This window comes from Mytilus trossulus, chromosome 7 (genome assembly GCF_036588685.1).
Source record: "Mytilus trossulus isolate FHL-02 chromosome 7, PNRI_Mtr1.1.1.hap1, whole genome shotgun sequence".
Taxonomy (NCBI): Eukaryota; Metazoa; Mollusca; class Bivalvia; order Mytilida; family Mytilidae; genus Mytilus; species Mytilus trossulus.
Window position 1 is genome coordinate 4,638,444 of NC_086379.1, and position 26,081 is coordinate 4,664,524.

At 31.6% G+C, this 26,081-nt stretch overlaps 1 protein-coding gene across 9 annotated transcripts in view; it reads left to right on the forward strand.

Moving 5' to 3' along the window:
* Positions 1-21,102: 21,102 nt before the first annotated feature.
* LOC134724510 (SAFB-like transcription modulator) overlaps positions 21,103-26,081 on the forward strand; it is a 43,579-nt gene continuing 38,600 nt past the window's right edge. For all 9 annotated transcript variants that reach the window (XM_063587569.1, XM_063587563.1, XM_063587565.1 and 6 more), the window contains exons 1-2: positions 21,103-21,257; positions 25,801-25,903. In XM_063587569.1, the coding sequence (XP_063443639.1) occupies positions 21,129-21,257; positions 25,801-25,903 (232 nt within the window). In that variant the 5' untranslated portion in view covers positions 21,103-21,128. The remainder of the gene's footprint in view (positions 21,258-25,800; positions 25,904-26,081) is intronic.

A 26,081-nucleotide genomic window follows, 5' to 3' on the forward strand; every position in this document is an offset into this window, starting at 1 on the left:
ATACAATTACAGCATTTTCAACCAGGATAACACCGTATACAATAATTAATGTAAACGTATTGCTGCAAATATATTAGAGAAAAATCGTTGTTCAACTACAGAAAAACATCACTTTCGTTACATTGTTTTGGATCGATGGTTTATTTTTTCACTTTGAGAAAGCCCAAGATTTAAATGTTACCTGTAAGTGTAATTGTAATCCCAATCGAAGGTGTATGAGAATTTCCGCAAATGTCTACGGAGCACGTGTTTACATGTAACATGTATAATCAGACATTTGTTTATTTCAATGACAAATCCGTGCGTATTGTGGTCACCGGATTTTTACGATGAGGGTTACGCTCGGGTCACTATGCATACGGAAAATATGTCGGCGAATTGCTTCCTGGAAGCAAGCAATTAAAAATAAGTAAACTTCTTTTAATTGCGGACAAATTAAAGAATTTTCCTCAGAAAAAAGTATATGTACCGTTTAGTTGTTTAATGAAAACTATCCATTTAGTTATAAAAAAACATATGCATATTTTTTTTTTAATTTAAGGTTTCTTATGCCTTTAAGGTTGCACAATACAAAGATTGTTTACATCCAATTCCCCAGTTTTGAAATGCTGTAACTTTTTTCAAATGCTTGAAAAATTATAAATGTGGTATTTATGGATAGCTAACAGATTACTCTTTCAAATTAATGCAATGTTAGTATAATACAACAATTATGTAATCAATTATAATGTAAAGTTCCATGCGCGTAGCTACGTTTACGTCAAAACGCCCGGGTACACTTGATTTTTTGTTAAAAAATATTTTAATCTCAATAATTCAAAAAGATCTGGTTTATCAGTGTCTGAGTAGAAAGTTGATGAACCAGGGGTATGTCAAAGAACGTCTCGTCCTTTTTCTAAAAAAGTTCATCGGAAGGTACCAAGACCTTGTTGATAAATATTCCGTATCAACTTCTCAAATAATACACGATGGTCTTGATGTATAGATTCTGCGTACTGATGTTGTGTATCATCTTAACAACATGTTTTATTGTTCTTTTATTTGTTTTTGTTCTTTTATTAAGATTACTTTTACTGTTGAATGGTTTTATGTGATATCCGTTTGACGTGGCTCGGTACTTATACATCTCGTCAATGTGTTTGTATTGGCTTTCATTTTTTGGTGATTTGTTTTGTATATGTGACTCTTTGTATTTCTTTTGTGCTTATAACGTGACTCTGTACTTTAAAAGATCCCGTCAGTATGATATTTGTCTATAATATGTCATTATGATATATTTCTATTATGAATTACTTTATACGTTGAACCACAAACGTCAAAATCAATCAATGGCGTAGTGGAATTGACATTTTTTGGATTCTCATATATTCTATGTATAACTTTTGAACTAGTTTGAATCTCGGTCTATTTCTGTAATTTATTCTTACATACTTTTGAATTTAACTCTGTATGCGAACATTGCCTATGAAAAAAAATTAAAATTGTTTGTATGCACATTGAACATCAAATTTATGTGACGTATATAATTTTTCTAACGTCAGACACTCAAATCAATCCATGTGTTCTTAGACAGTAGATGTTATTGTGTCCTGTTAAATTGTTCCCTTTAAAAAGTTTTGGATTCTCATATATTCTATGTATAATTTTTGGACTAGTTTGAATCTCGGTCTATTTCTGTAATTTATTCTTACATACTTTTGATTTTTTGACCCTGTATGCGTACATTGCCTATGTAAATTTTAAAATTGTTTGTATGCACTTTGAACGACAAATTTATGTGACGTATATAATTTTTCTGACGTCGGACACTCAAGTAGATCCATGTGTTCGTTGATAGGTTTTTGTGTCCTGTTAAATTGTTCCTTTTAAAAGTTTTGGATTCTCATAAATTCTATGTTTAACTTTTGGACTAGTTTGATTTCTGTAATTTATTCTTACATACTTTTGATTTTTTAACCCTGTCTGCGCTCATTGCCTATGTAAAATTTAAAATTGTTTATAATCCAGGTACTTTGGATAACTATTGTATGCACATTGAACGACAAATTTATGTGACGTATATAATTTTTCTGACGTCAGACACTCAAATCAATCCATGTGTTCGTAGATAGTAGATGTTGTTGTGTCCTGTTAAATTGTTATACGATGATGACTGATGTTCCCATATTTTGACTATTTTATTGATTGTGACTGTTTATTTAACGCATCATGTAAATGTAACGGAATTTGATGAGACTGTTATTAAAGTGAGAGGGTTAGCGCTATAGACAGTCGGAAAGCTGACCCCGGTTTGACCCCATTTCTTAAAGCAACAATGGACGTCATGTGATTACCATATATGGGCATTTTTTTACCAAAAAAAGTGAAGCTCGTTTTTTTAAAATTGTAATTTTTTGCATGAATTAAAACTAATTTCCTTTTAAGTGAACATTCTTGAGTATATAAGAAATATATTACTCAACTCAATTATGGATTAAACTCATGTTTTTCTCTCAAAATGTGTCTTCAAAGTCAAGGTGTTGACGAAAAAAATTGGTCACAGAAAGTTAAAATCGTAATTTTCTTTCTTAACTTCTCGGGAAGCTATGCTGAATTTAAATTATGTTATGTAACATAACTTGGACTATGATATGTCAAATTTGTGCCAGTTGATATGCTAAGATACGCAAATGTGCCAGTTAGATGTGTCGATATTTCTGACGAAGCGGGGCCGACGGTAATTCACGAGTTACGTCCCTTTGTTTGACACTATCAGGAACAAACAATTGTGTATCTAGCACCATATGCTGTCATTTACAAGAGATTATTATTAAAAACAATCTTATTAAATATATTTTGATACTGTAAACATGTGTCAAAAAAATAGAGAAACACATTTTATCACTTTTCAGAACTCAGTCCCAGTGAAATAGGCCCTATGTGTCCCTATGTGCCATGATAGGGTTAATAATTTAATTTTGATTTAATATTACAAGAGCTTATATAATATTCATGTTTTGGTAAGTATTTTTACTACTGCAACCAAATTATTTTTACACAGAAATAAATGTCTACTCAATTTGTACAAGGGGTAGTCTAAATATTCATAAATAATGGATCAAGACAGTATTTAATCAGAGACATTATATGTCTCTAATAAAATGTTAAAAAAAAACAGGATTTCCTTTCATTACTGACACTTGCAAGTTGGTCCTACCTTTTCATTTAAACCTAAAACTGATCATAATGGAAGTATTCTGTATGTAATTTTAGTGTAAAATCTTCATTTTTTTTAAATAAAAGGAATATTAGTTTGCAATCCAGGTATGAACAAACTAAATCTATAACAATAAATATTGTCTCATTGATTTCATGTTAGTTCTAATGAATGGACTCAAATTATAAAAATAACACACTAAACCAATAAATAGATGGTGCTAATCATTAACTTGAAAATAAATAAGAACAAAACACTCAGTTATGTTTTTCTTTTTCTATTTGAAAAAAATAATAATATTAAAAAAACTATGCATTTTTATGTAAATTTATATAAAAGTATTTCAGTGCAGTTTCTGGGGGCTAAGTCAACAATTATGTTTTAGATCACAAGTCAAAATTAAGTCACAGTTCATGTCAGTATGATAATGCTTTGAATAAGATTGATTAAAATGATACTCTGAAAGAGATTATTTGAAGGCAGCAACCATTTGTTTTCAGGGAGGGGGAACTATGGATTTTTTTCCAGACAAGTTGAAAACAATACTTTTCTTTCAATTTTAGCATTTCATTTAATGGCAGCTGAGGGTAAAACAAACATTAGTTTTTTTTCTCAGGGTCAAAAACAAATTATTTTTTATCAAAAAAATGGAAACAAACTTTTTTTCTTCAAAACAATCAATAGCCACCAACCCCTACCCCACCAGAAAATAAAATGGTTGTTGGCTGCCTATGTTCAAATTTAGGACAATACTTTTACATTTACTTTTGCAGGATTCCTTTATCACAACAAATATATATTATTAAAAACAACGAATGAGTTTTATGTCAGTCATCCAAAGCAGTTAAGGTTGTGCAAAGACAGTATAAGATTTCCTTACCTTGTTTTAGTTAAGTCATACATTTCACTGACTTAAAGAGAATAATTAATCCAGTCAAATATTCACAGCTGATCTCGCCATTACTTTTTCAAACAAACTACTAAATGTGTGTACATTGACTGTGTTTAGATGCAAGGTGACATCGATGTGTAAGACCGAAAAACTACAATGTCAAAAAATGTCTTTCTTTTGGAATTTAGTTCAATCGGGGTTTCCCAAGGGGCGATAGAACGTTATGCTTAAAATGCTTTTTTATTTTTATTTTCAGATACGTATTATTAATTGTAACGTTTGTATAGTACATATAGTCTTTGTAAATCTATAAAAAAAAAAAAAAAAATTGAAACGACGATCAACAGCATTACGGGATCGATAAAAGACGGCCAATTTGTAAAAAAGAAGCATGTTTGAGATTTTTTTTCCTTTTGATAATAAAATCCATGCTTAGCAAATCGAAATAAATTTATTTCAGACCCTAATGGCAAGTAGGAAACTGAAAAAAAGATAAACTTCCAAATTGGCGGCAAAAAAAAATTCCGCGAAATTAACGCAATATCAGAATGGCGGGTTTTAATATCAGTCCCATTGTTGTCTTAAGAAAGTAGCAACAACGGACGTTTCTAAGGGCTTGCTTTCCGACTGTAGAACCAGGTTTAATCCACCATTTTCTACATTTGAAAATGCCTCTACCAAGTCAGGAATATGACAGTTCTTGTCCATTCGTTTTTGATGCGTTTTGTTTTTTGATTTTGCCATGTGATTATGGACTTTCCAAATTGATTTTCCTCTGAGTTCAGTATTTTTGTGATTTTACTTTTTAAAGCACATCAGTTTTGTAAATCTTTCTTCAAAATCTTGTAACTGCGATCAAAAGGTGACGAAATTTAATTTTCAATCTGGTACCGTATTATATTATGTTTTTACTTTCTGTCAGTCAAAGTCTTAATCTACTTGGAATTCTTCTGACTTTCCTTTTGTTTAAAGCAATAAATAATCAGCTGAGATTCGATAAATGCTTTGAATTTTACCCAAGCCTGTGACATCTATTCTATGTCGCGAAATCAAGAAATACTAGTAGCATAACCTTATTTAGCTGGACCAAATCACTACTTTACTTTGAAATACATGAAACAATTTGTTTTACAGTGTAATTTCATCCCCCTTCTTGTTATTTAGTCATTAAACATGAAGAAATAAATTTGAAAGTAGTATAAAAAAGATTGTCAAGTTACCAGGTAACACATTTTTCACACTATGGTCTATTTTCAAAGGACGATAAACTGTGTTCCCGGACCAATAGTCTATGTCCAACTTGCTATTGACTAATTTGTAATGACTGAAATGAGCCTCCCATCTCGAACCCACTACTGGTAGGTTTTATAATCTGGATCCGATTGAGGTCTTCAACCAACTCTGCGAGGTTAGGGCGTACACTTAAAAATAGTCTAGCTACGCCACTGAGTAAGACTTTCTAAGATAACAATACGAGTTCTAGAAATCAGGACTTAAAATAAGGCATATAGGTACAGTTTTCAATTTGTTAGCGGGCATGACATAAAACAGCAAATAAAAGAATTCAACTTTATTTATAACTTATATAGGACAATGCATTAAAAAAAATACTCCATTCCAGGACTTTTTGTTATCCAAATAATTAATATTGTCAATAATTGATAAGTTCCAGGTCGACACGTTCAAACAGAAAGATTTTGAAAGCAGAGAAAGCTGTGCATCTTATAATCGGCATGACTTTATCAGAATACAATACCAATACTTAAATAGTTATATAATTTAATTCAGTCACGGACCCGCGATATCACATATGTGTTCTAGTTTGTTTTAAAGATTAATTCTTACTCCTAACTATTTGTATTGTACAAACAGAGGTTTGGTACATAACGTTAAGGATTAGCAGGACCTCTCCGATAATGACGGCAGAAATAGCTTAAAATGTTTTATCCATTTAATATTTTAATTTGTTTTCATCAATTTGCACAATATCAAGAAGTATAAGCATTTTTTTAATTTGACATTTAATGTACTTTTCAGCAAAACAAAGATAACATGTATAGTTATAGAATAGATAAGGAATATCATATTGCTATTTCAATTTCACAACCGTATCAGCCATACACATCAAAAGTCCAAAGTATTCTGTTAAAGAGATCTTTATTACGGCGTGTTAAATGAAGAAAGCCATGTACAAACTATTATATAACTTCATGAAGATTGCACAACACGTTCGAAGCAATTTTCTGGATTGAACTTTAACAAGAATATTTTAAGCGAAATATATTGAAAACTATCTAGGTATACAATATAAATACTTGAATAGCTATTTGACTTAAAAGAGACAAATTACCCAAAATAATATACATTATGCCCGAGGAAACCTTTCACAACCATTTTGTAAATAATCAACGGAGATCTAGAGATAACAAAAAATCTCTTTGATATCCTTGGGGACTAACAGTCCAACAACTTTGGTATGGACCAAGTGCTAGTGCATAAAAGTAAACACTTGTCTAGTTTCGTAGGACTTACATTTGTAAGTGCCTTTTCCTTCATTTTTTCTAAAATAAATGATTTTACCTGACGTTATAAATAGCTCGATATCATTACGGATTGCTGTTACTGGATAATCATTATCGACTGTTTTACACATACAAATTACTTTAATCACTCATCAATATATAATAAAAACAAAAAATAACAAATGAAATATACCATTGATTTTCATTTGCAATGGCTCTTATCAATACTTTGAAAATATATTTATTATGATGTATTCAATAATTATGTGATATCAATTGATTGGTATATAATTTGGGCGTGTCCCATCTCTTACTGGTTCACCTGTCATCAGTTCACAGTTAGGTGATATATCAGATTTGTACATTGCTCTCTTGCACTGTTTGTCATATGAACACATTATCAGGCAATCAATTTTACTTTCGGTGTCCATAGTCAGAACAACCCGACTTGCTTGGCAGCTCAGTGAAAGTCTGTATCTTGTAACAATTTGTGTGTTCGTCTGTTCCTTTTGAGTTGCTTTGATAGAAAGATGAAAATACATTAGTGAATAATTGGTTGTAATTAATGTTGATGACTTGATTACGTACCGTATAGCGTGTTTTTTTTTTGCTGGATGTACATTTTCGCGGATAGAATAAAATACCCCGCTATACGGTATAACAATTTCTTGTAATATCTATTCTGTATATATATTTCCCCCCCTTAATCATGATTTGTTTCTTAAATTTGTTCTTTGTGGTATACTCTATGTTAGTGTCTCGTTCAGATCAGTAAACGACCCTCTATGTTACATAGTGTCTGATTCAGATCAGCAGACAACCCTCTATATTACATAGTGTCTTGTTCAGATCAGCAGACAACCCTATATGTTACATAGTGTCTGATTCAGATCAGCAGACAACCCTCTATATTACATAGTGTCTTGTTCAGATCAGCAGACAACCCTCTATATTACATAGTGTCTGATTCAGATCAGCAGACAACCCTCTATATTACATAGTGTCTTGTTCAGATCAGCAGACAACCCTCTATATTACATAGTGTCTCGTTCAGATCAGCAGACAACCCTCTATATTACATAGTGTGTCGTTCAGATCAGCAGACAACCATCTATGTTACATAGTGTCTCGTTCAGATCAGCAGACAACCCTCTATATTACATAGTGTCTCGTTCAGATCAGCAGACAACCATCTATGTTACATAGTGTCTCGTTCAGATCAGAAGACGACCCTTTATGTTACATAATGTCTCGTTTAGATCAGCAAACAACCCTCTATGTTTGTGTCTCGTCCAGATCAGCAAACGACCCTCTATGTTTATGTCTCGTCCAGATTAGCAAACGGCCGAAACCTTTTATAAATTATATATACGTCGAACTTTGACTTTTTCGTTAAATCTAAAACTTTAATTGTAATTAGAAATTTAAAAATCATATAAACTACTGCCAATGAGACAGGTTGTCTGTTTGAAATAATGTTCATTGTTGTTTGTCTTTGTTTGTGCATTTGGTTTTTTTTCCGAGGTACCGATTGGTTGTCGTTTGTATGGTGAGTTGTACTGTTCGGTATGGGGTATTTTTCTTTGTGTTATCCCTTTTATATAGTATTGAACAAAAAAAATTACAAAAAAAGGAGACAAATCAACGTCAGAAAAGCAAAAACATATAATTTGTTTTGAAAAAATATACTTTACTTGTATTGAAAATCCAGTGTGAACGTACGTCACTACCGCTTATACCGATCTGTTCTGTGTCGAAGGGACATTTTGGTTCATAAATTAGCAGAACATTCTGATTTCTAATGCTTCCTTTTCCCACCATCAAATAACCATCGTCCCAACTAAACCAAAACTGTTTGTAGTTGCTGCAGTCCACTTGCGGGCCGTGGTTCGTCTGGAGGTCAACCGAAATTCTATTCTTGAATTCGATTAATTTTGCATTCGTATTGTAATAACTTCCAATATAAGCCTTATACATGTTATGATTATAAACGTTATTATTGTAGAAATCTGTGCTGTTTGACAAAAACCAGACTATACCTTCAAAGCATGACATAAGTTTAAAAGACACAAACTTCTCGTGTTTTGGTAAGGCATTGAATTTGGACAAAAGATGCCTGTCATTTTTTCCCTCAAGTTTGATGTGTATTTCTCCGCCTGAAAGACACAACACATAAATGTATATGTGTGAAAATTAAAAAAAACAAACAATCTGCAATGATGGTTTAAAGTACAAGTAATGAAGACATTTATTGATCATTGTAAACTTGCCATTAAAAGTAGTCAGTAGAAAGCTGAAACTTTCCAAATATTTTGTCCTAAAAAATCACTGAAACAAAAATAAATAATCAAAATACGCATCTTGTTTTTGAAGGATTGTACCGTGTACGGGATGTCTTTGGTATCTGTTGTATAGCTTTTGGTTTCGGTAAAGTCACGAGGACAACAAGATGAACTAAATAACTTCATGATGTAGATATCTGAAAAATTCAACAACTTTATAAATTCTTTCAAAATGAAAAACGTAACAAGGTACAAACGGTTTTTTTAACCCTTTTTATTTGTTGGCATATTGAATTTTCTGACTCTACACAAGAAATGAACCAAACAGTCCTCCACACTATTTTTTAAATTCCTCTTAATATGTTAAAAAATTGAATTATGTATTGTGTTTAAACAAAATGAAATGTATGAATAATATATACATTTCGGTCATATTTATCCAACTCACCAAGAATTTCTCTACAACAGAAAAAGAGAAGATAACTATATGTCCTCCTCAGCATTCTCAATGTTTGACGGTATTGATATATGTAGCGTACATTATAAGAATATCTAATGAATAATTTGTGAGTTTGTTCTCTGAATCATTATCTTTTCCCTTATATACAAGTTTTCAACTTTATATCGGCAATGTATGGCAATACACACGTCGGTTTTCTTTCTTATTATACTTTGATGTCCCTCAAAGTGAAGATCATCCAGCCACTTAATTTTTCAAATTATAAAGTCTTGATTTTAAATGAAACCGCGGTGACAGTCGGAATAACGTAGGTAGGCGTTTTAGATAGTTTAAAGGGATAATGTCCAATATAAATAATCAAGAAATTGGTTATTGGGAATGGTTGGTCGAAATAATCATGACGTCGTTTAATGGTGGGGTTCGTGTTGTTTATTCTTTAGTTTTCTATGTTGTGTCATGTGTACTATTGTTTTTCTGTTGTTTTTTTTTTCATTTTTAGCCATGCCGTTGTCAGTTTGTTTTAGATTTATGAGTTTGACCGTCCCTTTGGTATCTTTCGTCACTCTTTTAATGCTGTTTTGGAGTTGTTGATGCGGCTCTATACATTAAAACTACCTGACATCATGGCTTCGATGACCGCGAATGTAAATAACCGATCAGTCTCTGAACATATCTTTAAAAATAGTGTTCTTGTCAAGCTTGCCTTTCAAGTTTCTTTCAGGCTTACAAATACTTCATATAAAAATAATTGGAGACGAAGAAAATACATTGATAATGTATTAACGTTGGATATATCCCATTCTATCCTCTCAATGTGTATGATGAGAGCATACATTCAAAAAGTTCAGGTTCCCAAATGATTTGTCAAATTATTCATCTCATCTATAGAGACAAATATCACTGTCGTAGTGGTTTTGTTTAAAAATTGGTTCATATCATCCTGACAGATTGTTCTTGTTATAGTTGAAACCTATTCCTACTTGTGTGACCTGTGCAGATAATTTTGTCCCTTGTTGCAGTTATATTGACATTTTAATTTCACCTTTTGGTATATTATTGATGTACTGTATCTTAATAAAAATACATTCAGTGATCATTTAGATTAAATATATTTAAGTGAACTCGAAATTAAAGATACTACCGACACAGATAAATCTGTTTCATATTTAGACCTTTTTTTCTCGAAATGACTTCTGATGGTAGGTTAAATACAAATACAAAAAAAAAATGACAAACGCGATGATTTTAATTCTCCTATAGTCAACTTTCCATTTTTTTGTAGCAATATCCTAGCGGCACCAGCATATGGAGTATATGTGTCTCAATTGATACGTTACTCTAGAGCTTGCTCAAAGTACGTTGAATTTGTTGATCGAGGAATACTGCTTACTCAAAAGTTGCTAAGACAGGTCTATGAATCAACTAAATGAATATCATCACTTAATTGTACGGTCGCCATCATAAGCTAATTTGGCATTATGACAAAAGTGTGTCAGAAATCATATCTGATATTCTTCCTCAGTCATATTAACATTCCATCATTACCGAACTGAACAAAGAAATAACACTACGGGTGCCGTATATGGTGCAGAAAATGCTTACCCTTCCAGAGTCCCTGATTTCACTCCCGGTTTTTATTGGAGTTTGTGTTGTTTTTATTCATTATTCATAACTGTTGATGTGAATATCTTTTGGTTTTGTGGGTCTTTGTTTACTCCTTGGTTTAGTCCTGGTATCTATGATGAGTTTATTTAGATTGTTATTGTCTTTTTGTAATTCAAAATCTAGATTTTTTTTTTAACTTCAACAAAACAATAACAATATACTAGTATATGAATTAAAAATTTGCCATATCCAAGTAACGTAGACTGCATGTCTATACATGCACATTTAAACTACAGTCAAGCCTGCTCAAACGACCACATGTATTGAACGACCTTTCAATCCCTTCCCCACGAATAGATATGAATATTTTAAAGCGAACAGCGACTGTATCAATTTGTTGAAAACGACCACATGCACTATTTAAACGACCACAATTTACTTGGAAGTATCTCTGCCTTTCGAATAATAATAATATGACCAACATTTTGATCTTTCCTCTCGTGTAAAACGCTACCGATTCAGTTGCGAGAGAAGCGCATCCACTCAATGATTGCCGATTGTTGACGTTCTAACAATCGTCAATCTTCGAGTGAATCCGCTAGAACGGAATCGACCGAGTAAAGACGATTGATAACCGCAAAGTTCAACAGTCAAAACGTCTATTACCAAGTAAAAGATCGTTTATAGGATAATGTATAAGTTCAACCCGTGAAATTTGTTATTCATACGGAGCTGTTGGCAGCTATACAATTGTGAAATTGCCAAAATGACGATGTTGAAGTTGAAATTTATGCATTTTTAATGCATTTTTTATTTTTATGTATATCATTTTTTAACTTCTCTGTAACCTTGGTAATTAATATAACGAGAACCCTGTCTTGAGGTGAATTAACAAATTTAAAAAAATACATTGATCATAATTAGTCATAGTGGATATAAATACGAAACCAATACAGTATACTCATTGTTAACTTGCACTGGTACGTTCAAAAGTTATAAAGCACATACATGATTCCTTCTTTTCAAATTGGGAAAACTGTATTCAAAGACCACCTTATTAAGAGACCACTTTTGCCTTATCCCTTGAGTGGTCTCTTAATACATGTTTGGCTGTATATGGAAGCCAGAAACCATAATAGTTATCAAGATTATAATACAGTACGCCAGACGCGCGTTTCGTCTACATAAGACTCATCAGTGAAGCTCATGTCAAAATATTTATAAAGACAAACAAATACAAAGTTGAAGAGCATTGAGGATCCAAAATTCCCAAAAGTTGGGCCAAATATAGTTAAGATAATCTATGCCTGGGATAAGAAAATCCTTAGTTTTTCGATAAAAATTCAAAAGTTTTGTAAACAGTAAATTTGTTAAAATGACCACATTATTGATATAATTCTGAGTCAAATATTATTTGTGAAGTTTAGAAAATTTCAATAACACAACATCCGTGTTTACATGTCAGTATCGAAATACAAGCTCTAGGGATGGTGATACTTTCTGGAACTATCAGTCCACTAGCAGAGTCGTCGTCCCAGTCCTAGTAATAACATAAACGGTACAAATGTTTCTGCACCGGATTCGAATTTCGACAATCAATACCTCTTCTGTGTTGCTCGAGGCCAAAATATTTGAAAATCCAAATCTTATTAGGCGTTTCCTGCAATAAAAGTATCCCCCACCAGGCAAATCATAGATAAAACGTTATGAGTAATTATAATAATTAAACTATAACATGTGGCCATGCAATAACTAGTTTTATGGTTTACAGCAAAACCTCCAATCGTACGATAAGCAGAGTATATATATACATCAACTGATCAACGTTTTAAATTATATTTTCTAATGACAAGATTTAGTATTAGATCAAATCATAAATGAATAAAATATTAAAAATTGATTGATCTTCCTTCGATTTAAACGTTAAATTATTAATACATGTATAATGATATGATTTGTTTTAAAGATTAATTCCTAATAGAAGTCGGTCATTTAAAAACGTTTCAAACGTATCGTATACGTTGACGTATCCGCATCCGTGCAGATTTATCAAAAACTTTTATGAATAAACATACACAAAAAATCAAATGTACTACTTATATATACATGTAAGAAACTTTGAATATTGTTCATTTGCGATGTTACGATCATAAGAGGTAATAGAAACACGAGTTGTCTTCAGATGTCATATACATACATGTACATTTAATAAAACATTACTGAGTACCACTCTATTTGTCAAATAACAAGTTTGTTCTACATGAGCACAAGTTAGCACACAAATAAACGATTTTACCATATTCTCTCCTATCATGCCTGTAAACTGTTCCAACTATCCGGAGTATCTTTAAAAGTCGGATTACATGTTCCACAAAAACTCTATATTTCCGAATTGTTTTGCTAATTTTTGCATTAAAATTAATCAGTGATTGCTCATTTGTATTATCGAAAGTACATAAAATTAAAGCTCGAGATCACATACTGTTTTTAGATAAATCTGCAGATTCGGATACGTGAACTATTTTGATCGTATTTGTCCTGGTATTTTGTCCTATTACAGGAGCTGATAAAAACATATTTAGCTTATAAACAAAATAGTTTTATAGCTGACTATGCGGTATGGGTTATACTTATTGTTGAAGGTTGTACGGTGACCAATAGTTGTTTATTTCCTAGTCAGTTGGTCTCTTGTAGAGAGTTGTCTCATTGGAAATCATACTACATCTGTAATGTTTATAACTATGCAAAACACCAAAATAAATCTCCTTTGACAAAAAGAGCCAAATTTTAACACCGCGATCTACTTTTTAGATAAAATTCGAAAACTGTCTTACCAAAATATCGTTATTTACCAAACCGAATTGTCTTATGATTCAATGTGACTCTCATACAAATAAGAGGTTTAGTTAGCTTTAAAATCCGGTTTAATCATCCATGTTCTACATAAGAAGTCAAATTTTACTACAACAAACTACATCACATCAAAATATCGTTGCTTAACGCATTTTCTCACGACAATTTTAAGAAAGAATATTACTAATTATTTACTTATAAAATGGGGTTGATTGCCAATGAGGCAACTCTCCACAAGCGACCAAATGACGCAGAAATTAACTACTATATGTCATCGTAAAGCCTTCATCAATGAGCAAATTCCATGCCGCCTAGTCAGCTTTAAATAACCCGAAATGACAAATGTAAAACATTTCAAACGAAAATAATAACGACTTAAATAAGGCTAATTTATGTTCAAAAACTAAACGAAAAACAATTATGTAACACATCAACAAACGACAACCATTGAATTACTGGCTCTTGGCTTGACACAGGCACATACATACAGAATCTCAATAGGGAACGAAAAATCTTCCCTTTTGTCGTAAATATTAGTGTGAAGTTTGGCTGCTTTACTAAATTCTTCATTTCAAGCAGTCATATTGTTTATGTGTTACATATTTGTTTTTCGTTCATTTTTTGTACATAAATGAGGCCGTTAGTTTTCTCGCTTGAATTGTTTTACATTGTCTTATCGGGGCCTTTTATAGCTGACTATATGCGGTATGGGCTTTGCTCGTTGTTGAAGGCCGTACGGTGACTTATAAATGTTAATGTTTGTGTCATTTTGGTCTTTTGTGGATAGTTGTCTCATTGGCAATCATACCACATCTTCTTTTTTATAGATCCCTTTTGTCTTAAGTTCAAATAAAGTGGCAGTCATTGCCAATCAAAGCAGCACCATATGATGTCATGAACTGAAGTAAATCAACATACTATTAATTGCATATAAGAGAGTAATGGTTCCAGGAATTTGAGAAGTGCCTACAGAGCTGGTACCTCAGAACTTTGAAACATGTAAACTGTATTTGTACTTGTTTTTAAATGTCTCACATTTTATTAATTATTATCAAAGTTAAACATGATCACAAAGTTACAACTATGCGTAGCAGCTATTTTGTGTTTAATATGTACTACGTTCGTTTATGTTCTTACAGACCGGGTCCTTAAGAGTCAAGGTCCATGAGACAGATAAAAGTGGTCCTACTAATGCTAAACGTGACACGTTTACTTGAATCATTAGGCAGCATTTTTTTAATTTAAAAATAAAATTCATCCTAGGTAGGCATTATTAACTACAGCAAAAAAAATACCTGGTTTCAGTATAAACAGATTATTATTACGTGACGTTATGGATTAGCATGACCACTCTGAAATTGATGACAGAAAGAGCTTAGAATTTTCTATCCATCTAAATTTTCAAATTTGTTTATTGATTTTATCACGCGATCATGAAATACTAACATTTTTCAATATCACATTGAAGATCATTTTCAGCAAACAATGGAAAGCATGCATAATTATAAATTACAAAGACAGATAGAGAGTATCATTTTACTTTTTCAATGTCACTAACAGCCGTATCAATAAGACATAAAATTATCAAAAACTCTGTTCCATTCGTTTGATGTGTTTTAGCTTTTGATTTTCCCATTTGATAATTAAGACTCTTCCCTTTTTGAATTTTCCTTTAGTTCGGTATGTTTTTATTACTTTACTTTTTAAATACAATGTAGTTTATATTGGTAATATCATCTTGCTTTTTTTTACAATAACACAGCCGTATCAACCTGACACATCAATAATCCAAAGAACTCTACTACTGAGATAATATTGGTTTTGGATCATCGATAAGGTATTTTAAATTAAAAAATAAAGCTATATGTTATGTACAATTTATAAAAATAACACTTTATTAAGTTCATTTGTCCGAAGTTCTTTTCAGATTTGAACTTCATCAGGAACATTCAACGCGAAATATTTGAAACCCATTGATGAATTCAATATAAATACGAGAATAGCTATTTGACAAAAAGAGACAAAAAAATACCCATAATAATCTTAACCTTTACCCGACGGAGACCAACCTTAATCTCTAAATACAATTTCAATTCCACCATTTCCTACATAAGAAACTGCCTGTTCCAAGTAAGGAATGTGACAGTTATTGTCAATTAGTTTGATGTGTTGGTGCTTTTCATTTTGCAATTTTGATAAGGGATTTACCGTTTTGAATTTTCCGCTGAGTTCAGTAATTTTGTGATTAAATTTTTTATCAACGGAGAAATTAAAAAAAATCGTTAAAATCATGTCAGTTCTGTCCCGAGGCACCATCTATAAGTTTGATAAAATCCCTGGGAACTAACAGTCAAACAACTGTGGTAGGGACCAAATGCGTGTGAATAAAAATAAACATTATTAACAATATTGATTTCTGGCATGTAATTTTGTTGTGTTCCATCACTTACAGGTTCAACTGTCAGCCGTTCCAAGTTTGGTGATATATCGGATTTGTCCATTGCTATCTCGTGTCATCGGTTCACAGTTTGATGATATATCCAGTCTGTACACTACTCTCTGGCAATGTTTGTCTTGTTTCAGGTTGCTGTTGGGTAATTGATTTTGAGTTATCTTTTATAGAAAGGTGAACAAAAGAGTAATTAATTCTATGTTTTTAAGGTTGGTGCCTTTATTGAGTATTACTGTTTGATTCAAATACCGGTACCTGTTCTCTACAAATTTTCCTTTTAATCATGATTTGTTTCTTTGTTTTTTTGTGGTATAATCAATTTTGATTTTGAATTTAGATCAGAAACGACCGATACATTTTATAAACTATATCGAAATCGTTAATAACTTATACAGGTTCATCTTTCGTTAAATTTTTTACTTAAAATAGTTCAAATGAAAAAATAAAAAATACTATAGGCTATAACAAATCAGGTTGTCTGTTGTTGTTTGTCTTTGTATGTGCGTCTGGGTTTTTTTTAGCTATTATTCGTGTGTTATGTTCGCGTCCTATATGTTCACCCATTTATTTGTATTCCTATCATTGTAATGTTATACTTAATATTGCCATAAACCCGGTTTACCCACCATTTGTTTATTAAAATGTCCTGCACCAAGTCAAAAAAATGGCCATTGTTATATTATAGTTCGTTTCTGTGTGTGTTACATTTTAATGTTGTGTTTCTGTTGTGTCGTTTTTCTCCTTTTACATTTGATGTGTTTAATTCCCTCAGTTTTAGTTTGTAACCCGGATTTTGTTTTTTTTCTCAATGGACTTATGAATTTCGAACAGCGATATACTACTGTTGCCTTTATTTTCCTGAAGAGAAAGTTGTTGGTCGTTTGTGTGACTTGTTGTTCTGTGTTGTACTTTTTGTGATGCATGTTATTAATTTTTACATGTTTAATGTAGTATAAATCAAATAAAATACAAAAAAAACATATACAAATCATTGTCACAACAGCAAAAACATATAATCTGTATTTTGTTCAACTTCTTTGTTATAAATGATTGAAAAAAAACATATCTAAGAAATTTGAAAAGAAAAAAGGAATGTAGAATTTACATGCTTCTTGTAAACTTATTTTATGTATCCCTAACACATTTTCTCAAAATTTTGGCTAAAGAGACTGACTTGATTGGTAATAAAATTTGAAATATCGATTACTCAAAAACTACTCATTGGAAATACCCAATTTTTTCACAGAGTTAAGTTTGATTCTAACATTTTTTAAATTCATTGATATTTTCAATTGGTACCGTTAATTTTATTCCACTTGTATCACACATTTTAGAAATAATTCCAGAACGAGATTTCAACGACACTGAAACGTCAGAAGAATACATCCTTAAGAGTGATCTGATTTACATAAATGATATCTTAGATGATAAAATGTCATTATCTGCAATTTACGTTTTAAACAAATTAAAGTTTAAAATAAACTAGATCACTGAATTTCACAAGTAAATAAAATCTATCCCAAAAGAATGGATCGAAGTTGTTCAAAAAGAAAGTTCTGTTAAATCTACAGTTAATATTCAGAGAAAGAAGATCTTATGGAAAAATCATTTTACGGAGACAACATTATTAACAAAGAAATGTTATATAACTCTTTGATAAGTATAAAACTAGAGCCATCAATATGAATAAAAATATGAGTATTTTTGAAAATGAATTCAATAAAAGAGTAGACACATCATTAAAGCCATGAGCCAAGGCTCCGTGTTGAAGGCCGTACTTTAACTTATAATGGTTTACTTTTTAAATTGTCATTTGCATGGATGGAGAGTTGTCTCATTGGCACTCACACCACATCTTCCTATATCTACATAATTAAAGAAATAAATAAAGATAACCACTGTTATTGTCAATTATAAAGAATTGAAGCATCAATTAGTATGTATATGACAATTGTACATCTTTTAAATTATTCTTATAAGTTAATAAGTTGGATCAGCTGTTTATTCATTGTTATTTCCCTGGATAAGCAGGGGAGTGTAATCAGGTAAATCAAGAGAAGCTGTGACTCTTAGTGAAATTTGTCACAAGGAAGTTGGTGAATAAATATAAGTATGTTGTTTAAAAAATATATACTTCCCTTGTATTGAAACCCAAGTATTTAAGTCGTGACTACTTATCTGTTTGTTGTCAACATGACATTTGAGTTTATGGGTCAGCAGAACACTTTGATTTTCAATGCTTCCTTTTCCTACCATTAAATACCTGTCGTCCCAACGAAATCAGAAAAGTTTGTAGTTTTTTGCAGTTCACTTGCGGTCTGCATTTCTATCCAAATTCCATTCTTGATCTCAAATAATTTTGAAAACGTATTGTACATGTTGTACACAGCTCCAATAAAAGCCTCATAATCCACGGAATCGTTATCGCACCTTGAGTTGAGGAAAAAAACAGATTACACATTTATATCATGACTAAAGTTAAAAAGATGTGAACTTATCGTGTGTATGTTTGGCATTGAGTTCAGACAAAACATAAGTACCTTTTCCTTTCAAGGTTGGTCAATATTTCTTCGCCTGATAGAAACATAAATATGAGTAAGGAATATTTAAAAAATTTCGGAATCGAGCATCACTGTGAAAATAGTATAAATTGTCGAAATGATGACTGGTTCAGGCAGGTCGGTACTGTTTATGTTATCCCGTTAGTATCTTTTGTCTCTTTTTTAGTATCAGTATTGGCATGAGTGAGGACTACAAGATAAAGTAAATACCTTCATGACGTAGTTATCTGAACAATTCTACAGCTTAATGAAATATTCGGGAAAAGATACCCATACCAAGGAGAAAATAAAAATTATTGAAGTACAATTCCACTTTAACATGAGATGTGTCGGATAGACATCGACCTTATGCAGCTCACATGTTAAAATATGTGTCGTCTTTAATACATGAACGCTCACAAACATATTTAATGCAATCGTGTTTTTATATGTTTGTCCCGGCTATATACGACGCCGGGTGCCATATGTGGAGCAGGGTCTGCTTACCCTGTCAGGGCACCTTCGATCACCCCGCATTTTTGGTTTTGTTCGTGGTGCTCAGTCTTTATTTGATTTAAGTTCTGTGTTTGTACTAATGTGTGTCTGTATGATTTTTTTCTTTTACAGCCATATGGCGTTAAAAGTTGTCACTTTATTTTCGACTTATGAGTTTGAATGTCCCTTCGCTATCTCTCGCCTCTCTTTTTCTTTAACTTGTTTTCGACCCATTATATATTTTTTTCTGACTGCAAAAGTGTTACGACGTGAATTTTCCACATATCAGTTTTTTTCAAAATTTCTCTCGAAAATTTAACGTTAATAATAGATTTTTGTATTAGGTTAAAACAAATTAAAATATTTAAATCATATATTTTCGGTGACACTTGAATCCAAAAAAGGTATAAAGGTATATGTTTGTCCCGGCAAACGGTACACTACCAAGAATTTACTCAAGTTTTTTGGTACATTTTTAACTCGTATATATCAGTACTGTTCGGCAAGACAGAAAACTTGTAATGTTATACTTTCTGTTTATTCAGTACTGATTTTGACAGTACGGTTTCATTACTGCTGATTTTGACAGTACTGTTGCGGTACTGGTTTCGTCAGTACTATTTCAGCATTGATTTTGACAGTACTGTTTCAGTACTCATTTCGTCAGTAATGTTTCATTACTGATTTCTTCAGTACTCACCGTCACTAACTTAATCAGTATTGTATCGGTAAGGAATTTTTCATTACTATTTTAAGTATATACATGTACATGGAAAAGCTCTTTTCATTGCATGAATTATTAGCTCACTGTGTGCATAAACTAAATGTCCTCTCAAGTTAAGTACGTAAATTTGCATCTTTTATTAAGGTTATATCCTTGGCCCTCTGTTATTTATTTTACATATTAATAATTTACTATATATATTCTTGGCTCACATTTTCTAAATTTTATTGTAAAAAACTTCTTGGTTAATATATTGACAAAAACCTAAATTGGAATGAGCAAATAGATAAAATGTCATGTAATATTATCAATTTATTACAAAAGATAAGAAAATATTTACCTATGAATATACGTATTATTATTTTAATGCTCATATTCTGCCATTGTTTGATTATTATTGCAATATATGGAAAAGTTGTTATGAAAGTGGAATAAATAAACTTAATAATTTATTTAAGAAATCTGATAGGGTTATAGGAGAAGCTGACATAATCATGATAATGACATCATTCAGTTTATTGTTTAATATTTTTAAATGGTTAAATGTAGGAAAACGCATTCAATACAAAAAGGCAATACTTGTATTTAAATCTTTAAATGATATGGTTCTTAATTCTTTACAAGACAATTTACATTTTACTGGTAATCAAAATTATAATTTACGTTCAGCTGATGAAAAACTATTAATCTTCAACTGAAACCAAAAACATTTTTTTCTTAATAATGACATATTGAGATTCTCAAATATCGAACAGTTTACTTAATGAAATAAAAATGAGTAATACACATGATACACTTGTATCTTTTAAAACAATTTTTTCATCAATAGTGCTAAAATTTCATTAAATTGTATATTAATATATTATCAATTAAATGTACTTATAAATATGTCATTAATATTTTGAGGAATCTCGGGAAGATTAATATTAACTAATGGGATCATCCTATTGAAATAGGGCCTAGACCTTCTTTTTTTTTTAATTTTAACATTTTAAGACATCATAATAAAATTAAGAAATCTTTAATTTTGGCACTTCAGTCCTTTGTTGAGTACTTTTGTTTCAATCTTTTCGGTTTTTAGCAATCCATCCGGGTAATTCCAACAAAATGGCATCGCAAGTGGAAGGTGCGAAGAAATTGGTGGATTTACGCGTTGTAGATTTACGTGCAGAATTAGAAAAGCGTGGTCTCGATAAAAATGGTGTTAAAGCAGTTCTTACAGAACGTTTACAAAAGGTATAGCAATTCTCCCGTTGCTTAGTTGGAAGGTTTATGTATCCGGAATCCCTACCAACCCATGTGCTTGAACATTGTGTTTGGTCTTATCATTAGCCTGCGGTCAAACTTATATCAGTTTAAAACACAACACGTTACAACACTATACTTGATGAGCATTTTTTTTAATCAAAAAGGTTTTTGAATAACATTAGATATGTAATGCTAATCGCAAATTCTGGATTTAATAGAAATTATCTCCCTTTGTTACGTTTCAAATGGTGGTATTTAGTGTTCATCAACAGACATAGCTGCGGAACTGTAACTCGTAGGTCCATACAATATTTTTTGATAATTTGCAAATTGGTGAATGTATGCAAATTTCACACAATATAAGGACCTTACAGGGGTCGAATTTAAGCTTTTTTTGTGTACTGGCCAGCTGGACCAGTATTACAGACTAGGGGAATAGCTCTGGTAGCATGGATGGAGGCGATTATATACGGACATATAAAAACACACCAGCTTCCATTTCTACATTTTAATCAGACAAAGATGACGTCACAAACATAGATACAAAATACTAACAAAAGGGGAACAACTCTCTCTCACAAACAGAACATAATCTGACCATACATACTGATATATAACATCCCGCCCCCAAAACAAAAATTTACTAAAATTTTACAATGGTCAATATGTTTATGTGTTAAAAAAAAAATACAATATGTAATAATTTCCAAAATTGAAAGTTTACATGAATAAAGTTAATCTCTCGACACTCTGGTAACCATTTTAAAACAAACGTATCAACGCTGCAAAACGGAAAGTCTGGCATCTCGGACTCCTCCCTCGGATGACCTTATGCACGCATTACTCTCACACAAACAATTACAGTGATACACACATATTAATGGCATTTCCTACTAGACAAACATATCATTATATATAGCTGAATACACATTTGATAATATCACCAGAGACCTTAAACTCTTTAATTTAATAAGGTTTTATTTATGATAAATATCACACCGCTAAATGATAAACACTTTCACATTAGCTTAAATTCAATGTAAACAAAATTAGCATGAAAAGTATCTGGATTCATAAAATCAACATAGTTAAAAATAGTCAAAACTATGGCGATACAGTTATCACCAAAATACGGTAAATATAACAGTTAATATAGGTTACGGCGGAATGAAACACAACAGCAATACACATCAGGCACACATGTAGTTCAACAGGTTAATCTGGGTCAACGAATGTTATGTAAAATGGCTCTTCCATGTGATGAAATCGGAACTTGAGTATGCATGGCGATACAGTTATCACCGATACAAATTGAATAATGTCAAATGAAAATAGCATATAATAAATGTATAAACAGGATCCAAACGAATGTTACAGAAATAAAATGCATGATCATAATGCAATGAGATAAATCTCACTTGCTTCAGGTTTAAAACGACGGGATACAGGTATAGTTGACATTCATCACACTTCACAAAGACAGTACGTATACAAGACGAGACATGGTCTGTTCTTTTTTCCAAAAAAATCATTTTAAATGTTGGTCTAATAATAAAAGTTCAAGTATAAATTTTTAAAAACAACGAAAAGTGTTCAGCATCATGGCGGCATGGCAAATCCATCAGAAACAGTCGTTCAACTTTAAAAGTAAAAATATCCAAAATCCAATGAAAAATATAATCCAAAATATGTATAAATCATTATTCAGGATCGTTTAGGTCACTCCACCATATTACAGACTAGGGGAATAGGTCTGGTAGCATGGATGGAGGCGATTATATACGGACACATAAAAACACACCAGCTTCCATTTCTACATTTTAATCAGACAAAGATGACGTCACAAACATAGATACAAAATACTAACAAAAGGGGGACAACTCTCTCTCACAAACAGAACATAATCTGACCATACATACTGATATATAACACCAGTAGACTGAAAACTCTACTGGTCCGGCTCTTAATCTACTGGTCCTGCAAAAATGACATTAATTTGACAAACACTAATATAAATGACAGATGTTTAATTTTGATGCTTTTGTTTACATAAGTTAGACAATAACAAAGGAATAGACTTTATTCTGATTTTAATAAAGGCTTTAGTAATCTCAATGATTTTCTTTATCAAAATCAGGATCAAGGACAGAAAAAAAATCAACATTGTCTTCCACATCATCACAATCCTCACGACGACCATAGGGTGCCTGACTAGGTCGTCGGGAGCGCTGTCCAGAAATATTCCACATTTCAATAGCCTGGACTGGATCAAATGATGCTATATCTTCAGTGTGAAACATAATGAATAAAATTCTGATAAAACAGTTGGACGCAATTTTGATCGCCAATCATTCTTTACAAGTTTCATCTCAGAAACCCCCCTTTCTGCATCAGAAGAATGAGCAGGAAGGGACAGGATTAAATTATCTTAATTTTTTTGTCCGGCGTTTAACTCCTTCCGCTAATTTCCACATTTTATATTGTTGTGAAGGACGCTCACCCGAGATATTAATTAACTTAATCAATTGTAATAGCCCCTAGTACAGTGTAATTGATTTCACAGGTAAATTGATTTGTAAACAAACGGAGATTTCTGGTCCAATGCAAATTTTACTAGTCCCGGACTACTAGACTAGCGCTAATTTCGACCCCTGCCTTATACTATATAAGGGGGTAGTAATACTAGTATCCTACCGTAGTCTAAAATCGTTCATCTTGTTAGTTTTCGTTCGGTATTTGTGTTTGTACTTATCACATCCATGGGAAAACTCTGAATTGACATTATTATTATTATTATTATTTACAGTGCTTATATAGCGCTTATCTAAATAAACATTTACTCTAAGCGCTTTACAATGCATAAAAAACAATGAAACAAGTACATATAAACAAATCTAAAAATCAAATAAAAAAAAAAAAAAAAAAAAAAAAAAAAAAATTAGTAAAACTAGTGCAGAATACGTTTTTTTTACTCTTCTAAATAAAAAAACCCATCTCATTGAATTGTTATTCAAATGTATTGTACTAAAACACATTTTTCTAATGACCATTTGAAACCTGACTTCCGAATGCCTAAAACATTTTAGTACTGCACAAAATCCCACTTCAGGCCTCCATTGCGGTGTGTACCTACATTGTACCATTCAGTCTCATCAATCTTAGTGGCAGACAAAAAAGGTCAAGCAAATCGTATTTTTATGAATTTCAAAATGACAAACACCTTCTGTCTTACACAATTTTCCCACGAAAAAACCCATCCAAAATGAAAGGGAAACTGCACGAAAAACAATGATCATGCCTTAATGTTTTTCAGGAATATAGGGTAGATAATAAAAAACGATTTACATTTATTTTTCATAGACCTTTTTTTTTATTCAATATAAGAAGATCAATATTCTGTCCATCATGTTTGAGGTCAATATTCATACAAAATTAAATTGATGTCGAATGTCATGGCCAAAATTGAGGTTTCCTGTTTTATAAACCCTCAAATTATTCAATTTATTGCAAACTATTTCAAAGCAATATCACACAAACAAATAATGTAGACGTGATGGTTCAGTCCATTATAAAAAGGCATTGTATTTGTAAAATCTATGAAACTATGAACCCCATGAGACAAAAGGTTAATAAAAACTGTTTTGTTTTATTCTCTTCAAAAATATTTATTGATAAACCGTTATTTTATGAATCATTTACAATAGAAAAGGGTGTAATTTTATAAGTAAGGAAAACATCCTGAACAAAATAAACTAGTAATCTATTCTTACAGGAGATGTAAAGTTTCAAGAAATTTAATCAAGTAATAATTGGAAGGATATTACCATACACACATTGATACAACTATAAAAATATTGGAGAAAAAACACCTTTAAATGTCCATAGAGTCTATTGTAGAATTTGTTCAAACTTGAATTCCTGAAAAAATGCACAAAATCAAAGGATGTTGGCATTGGTGTCGGGAAAGCCAAATGTTATAATACATGTACACATGGAATCATTCCTAATGATTTCAACTCTCCTGTCCTGGTGCCAGTGGTGGCCTACAATTTTTTTCAGTCAAAATTTGGGTTATCTTTCTTGGTACAAATTAAAAGTCTTGTATAGCAGGTATAAAAAAAAAGAATTTTAACCAGTACAATTTGGTCAAAACTCAGATAAAAGGAGTAAATATGTGCAACATTTTAGATAAATTGAAGAATTCAAAATATTTAGTTATACTATAAAAATGTTTTATGAATTTTCTCATGAGAATACACCTATGTGTTGAATACATTTATTTACATTTACTTCAACCAAGCAAAGGGGCAACACAAATTTATAACCCATGTTTTCAAGAGAAGTAAATACACACCTATAGCTATTTCCTTTGACAAAAGTACATTTAATGATGTATGTATGATTAATGAAATTGAAATTTGCTTTCATCAATTTATTGAAAATGTCTGTTTTATTGATTGCGCTAGTAGGGAAAAGTTGTTACGTCTCATCTACTTTGTGTGTAGCTGACAGTTGTAATTTTTTCCTTCAGGCATTAGAAGATGAGGGACACAACCCAGAAGAATATATGTTTGAATCTGCAGATAATAATACTCCTAAGAAGACCACTCCAGCCATTAAAAAGACAAAGTCAAGTAAGTCACCTTATTATATAAACTATCTCAAATTAATAATACTCCTAAGAAGACCACTCTAGCCTTTAAAAATTATTCTAATGCAACAACGTTTGTAACTTTCATTTTGATTGGATAACGTTTTTTTCTTACATTTTTGTACATGGCATCAATTGACAATTGATTCTATGGGGCATAC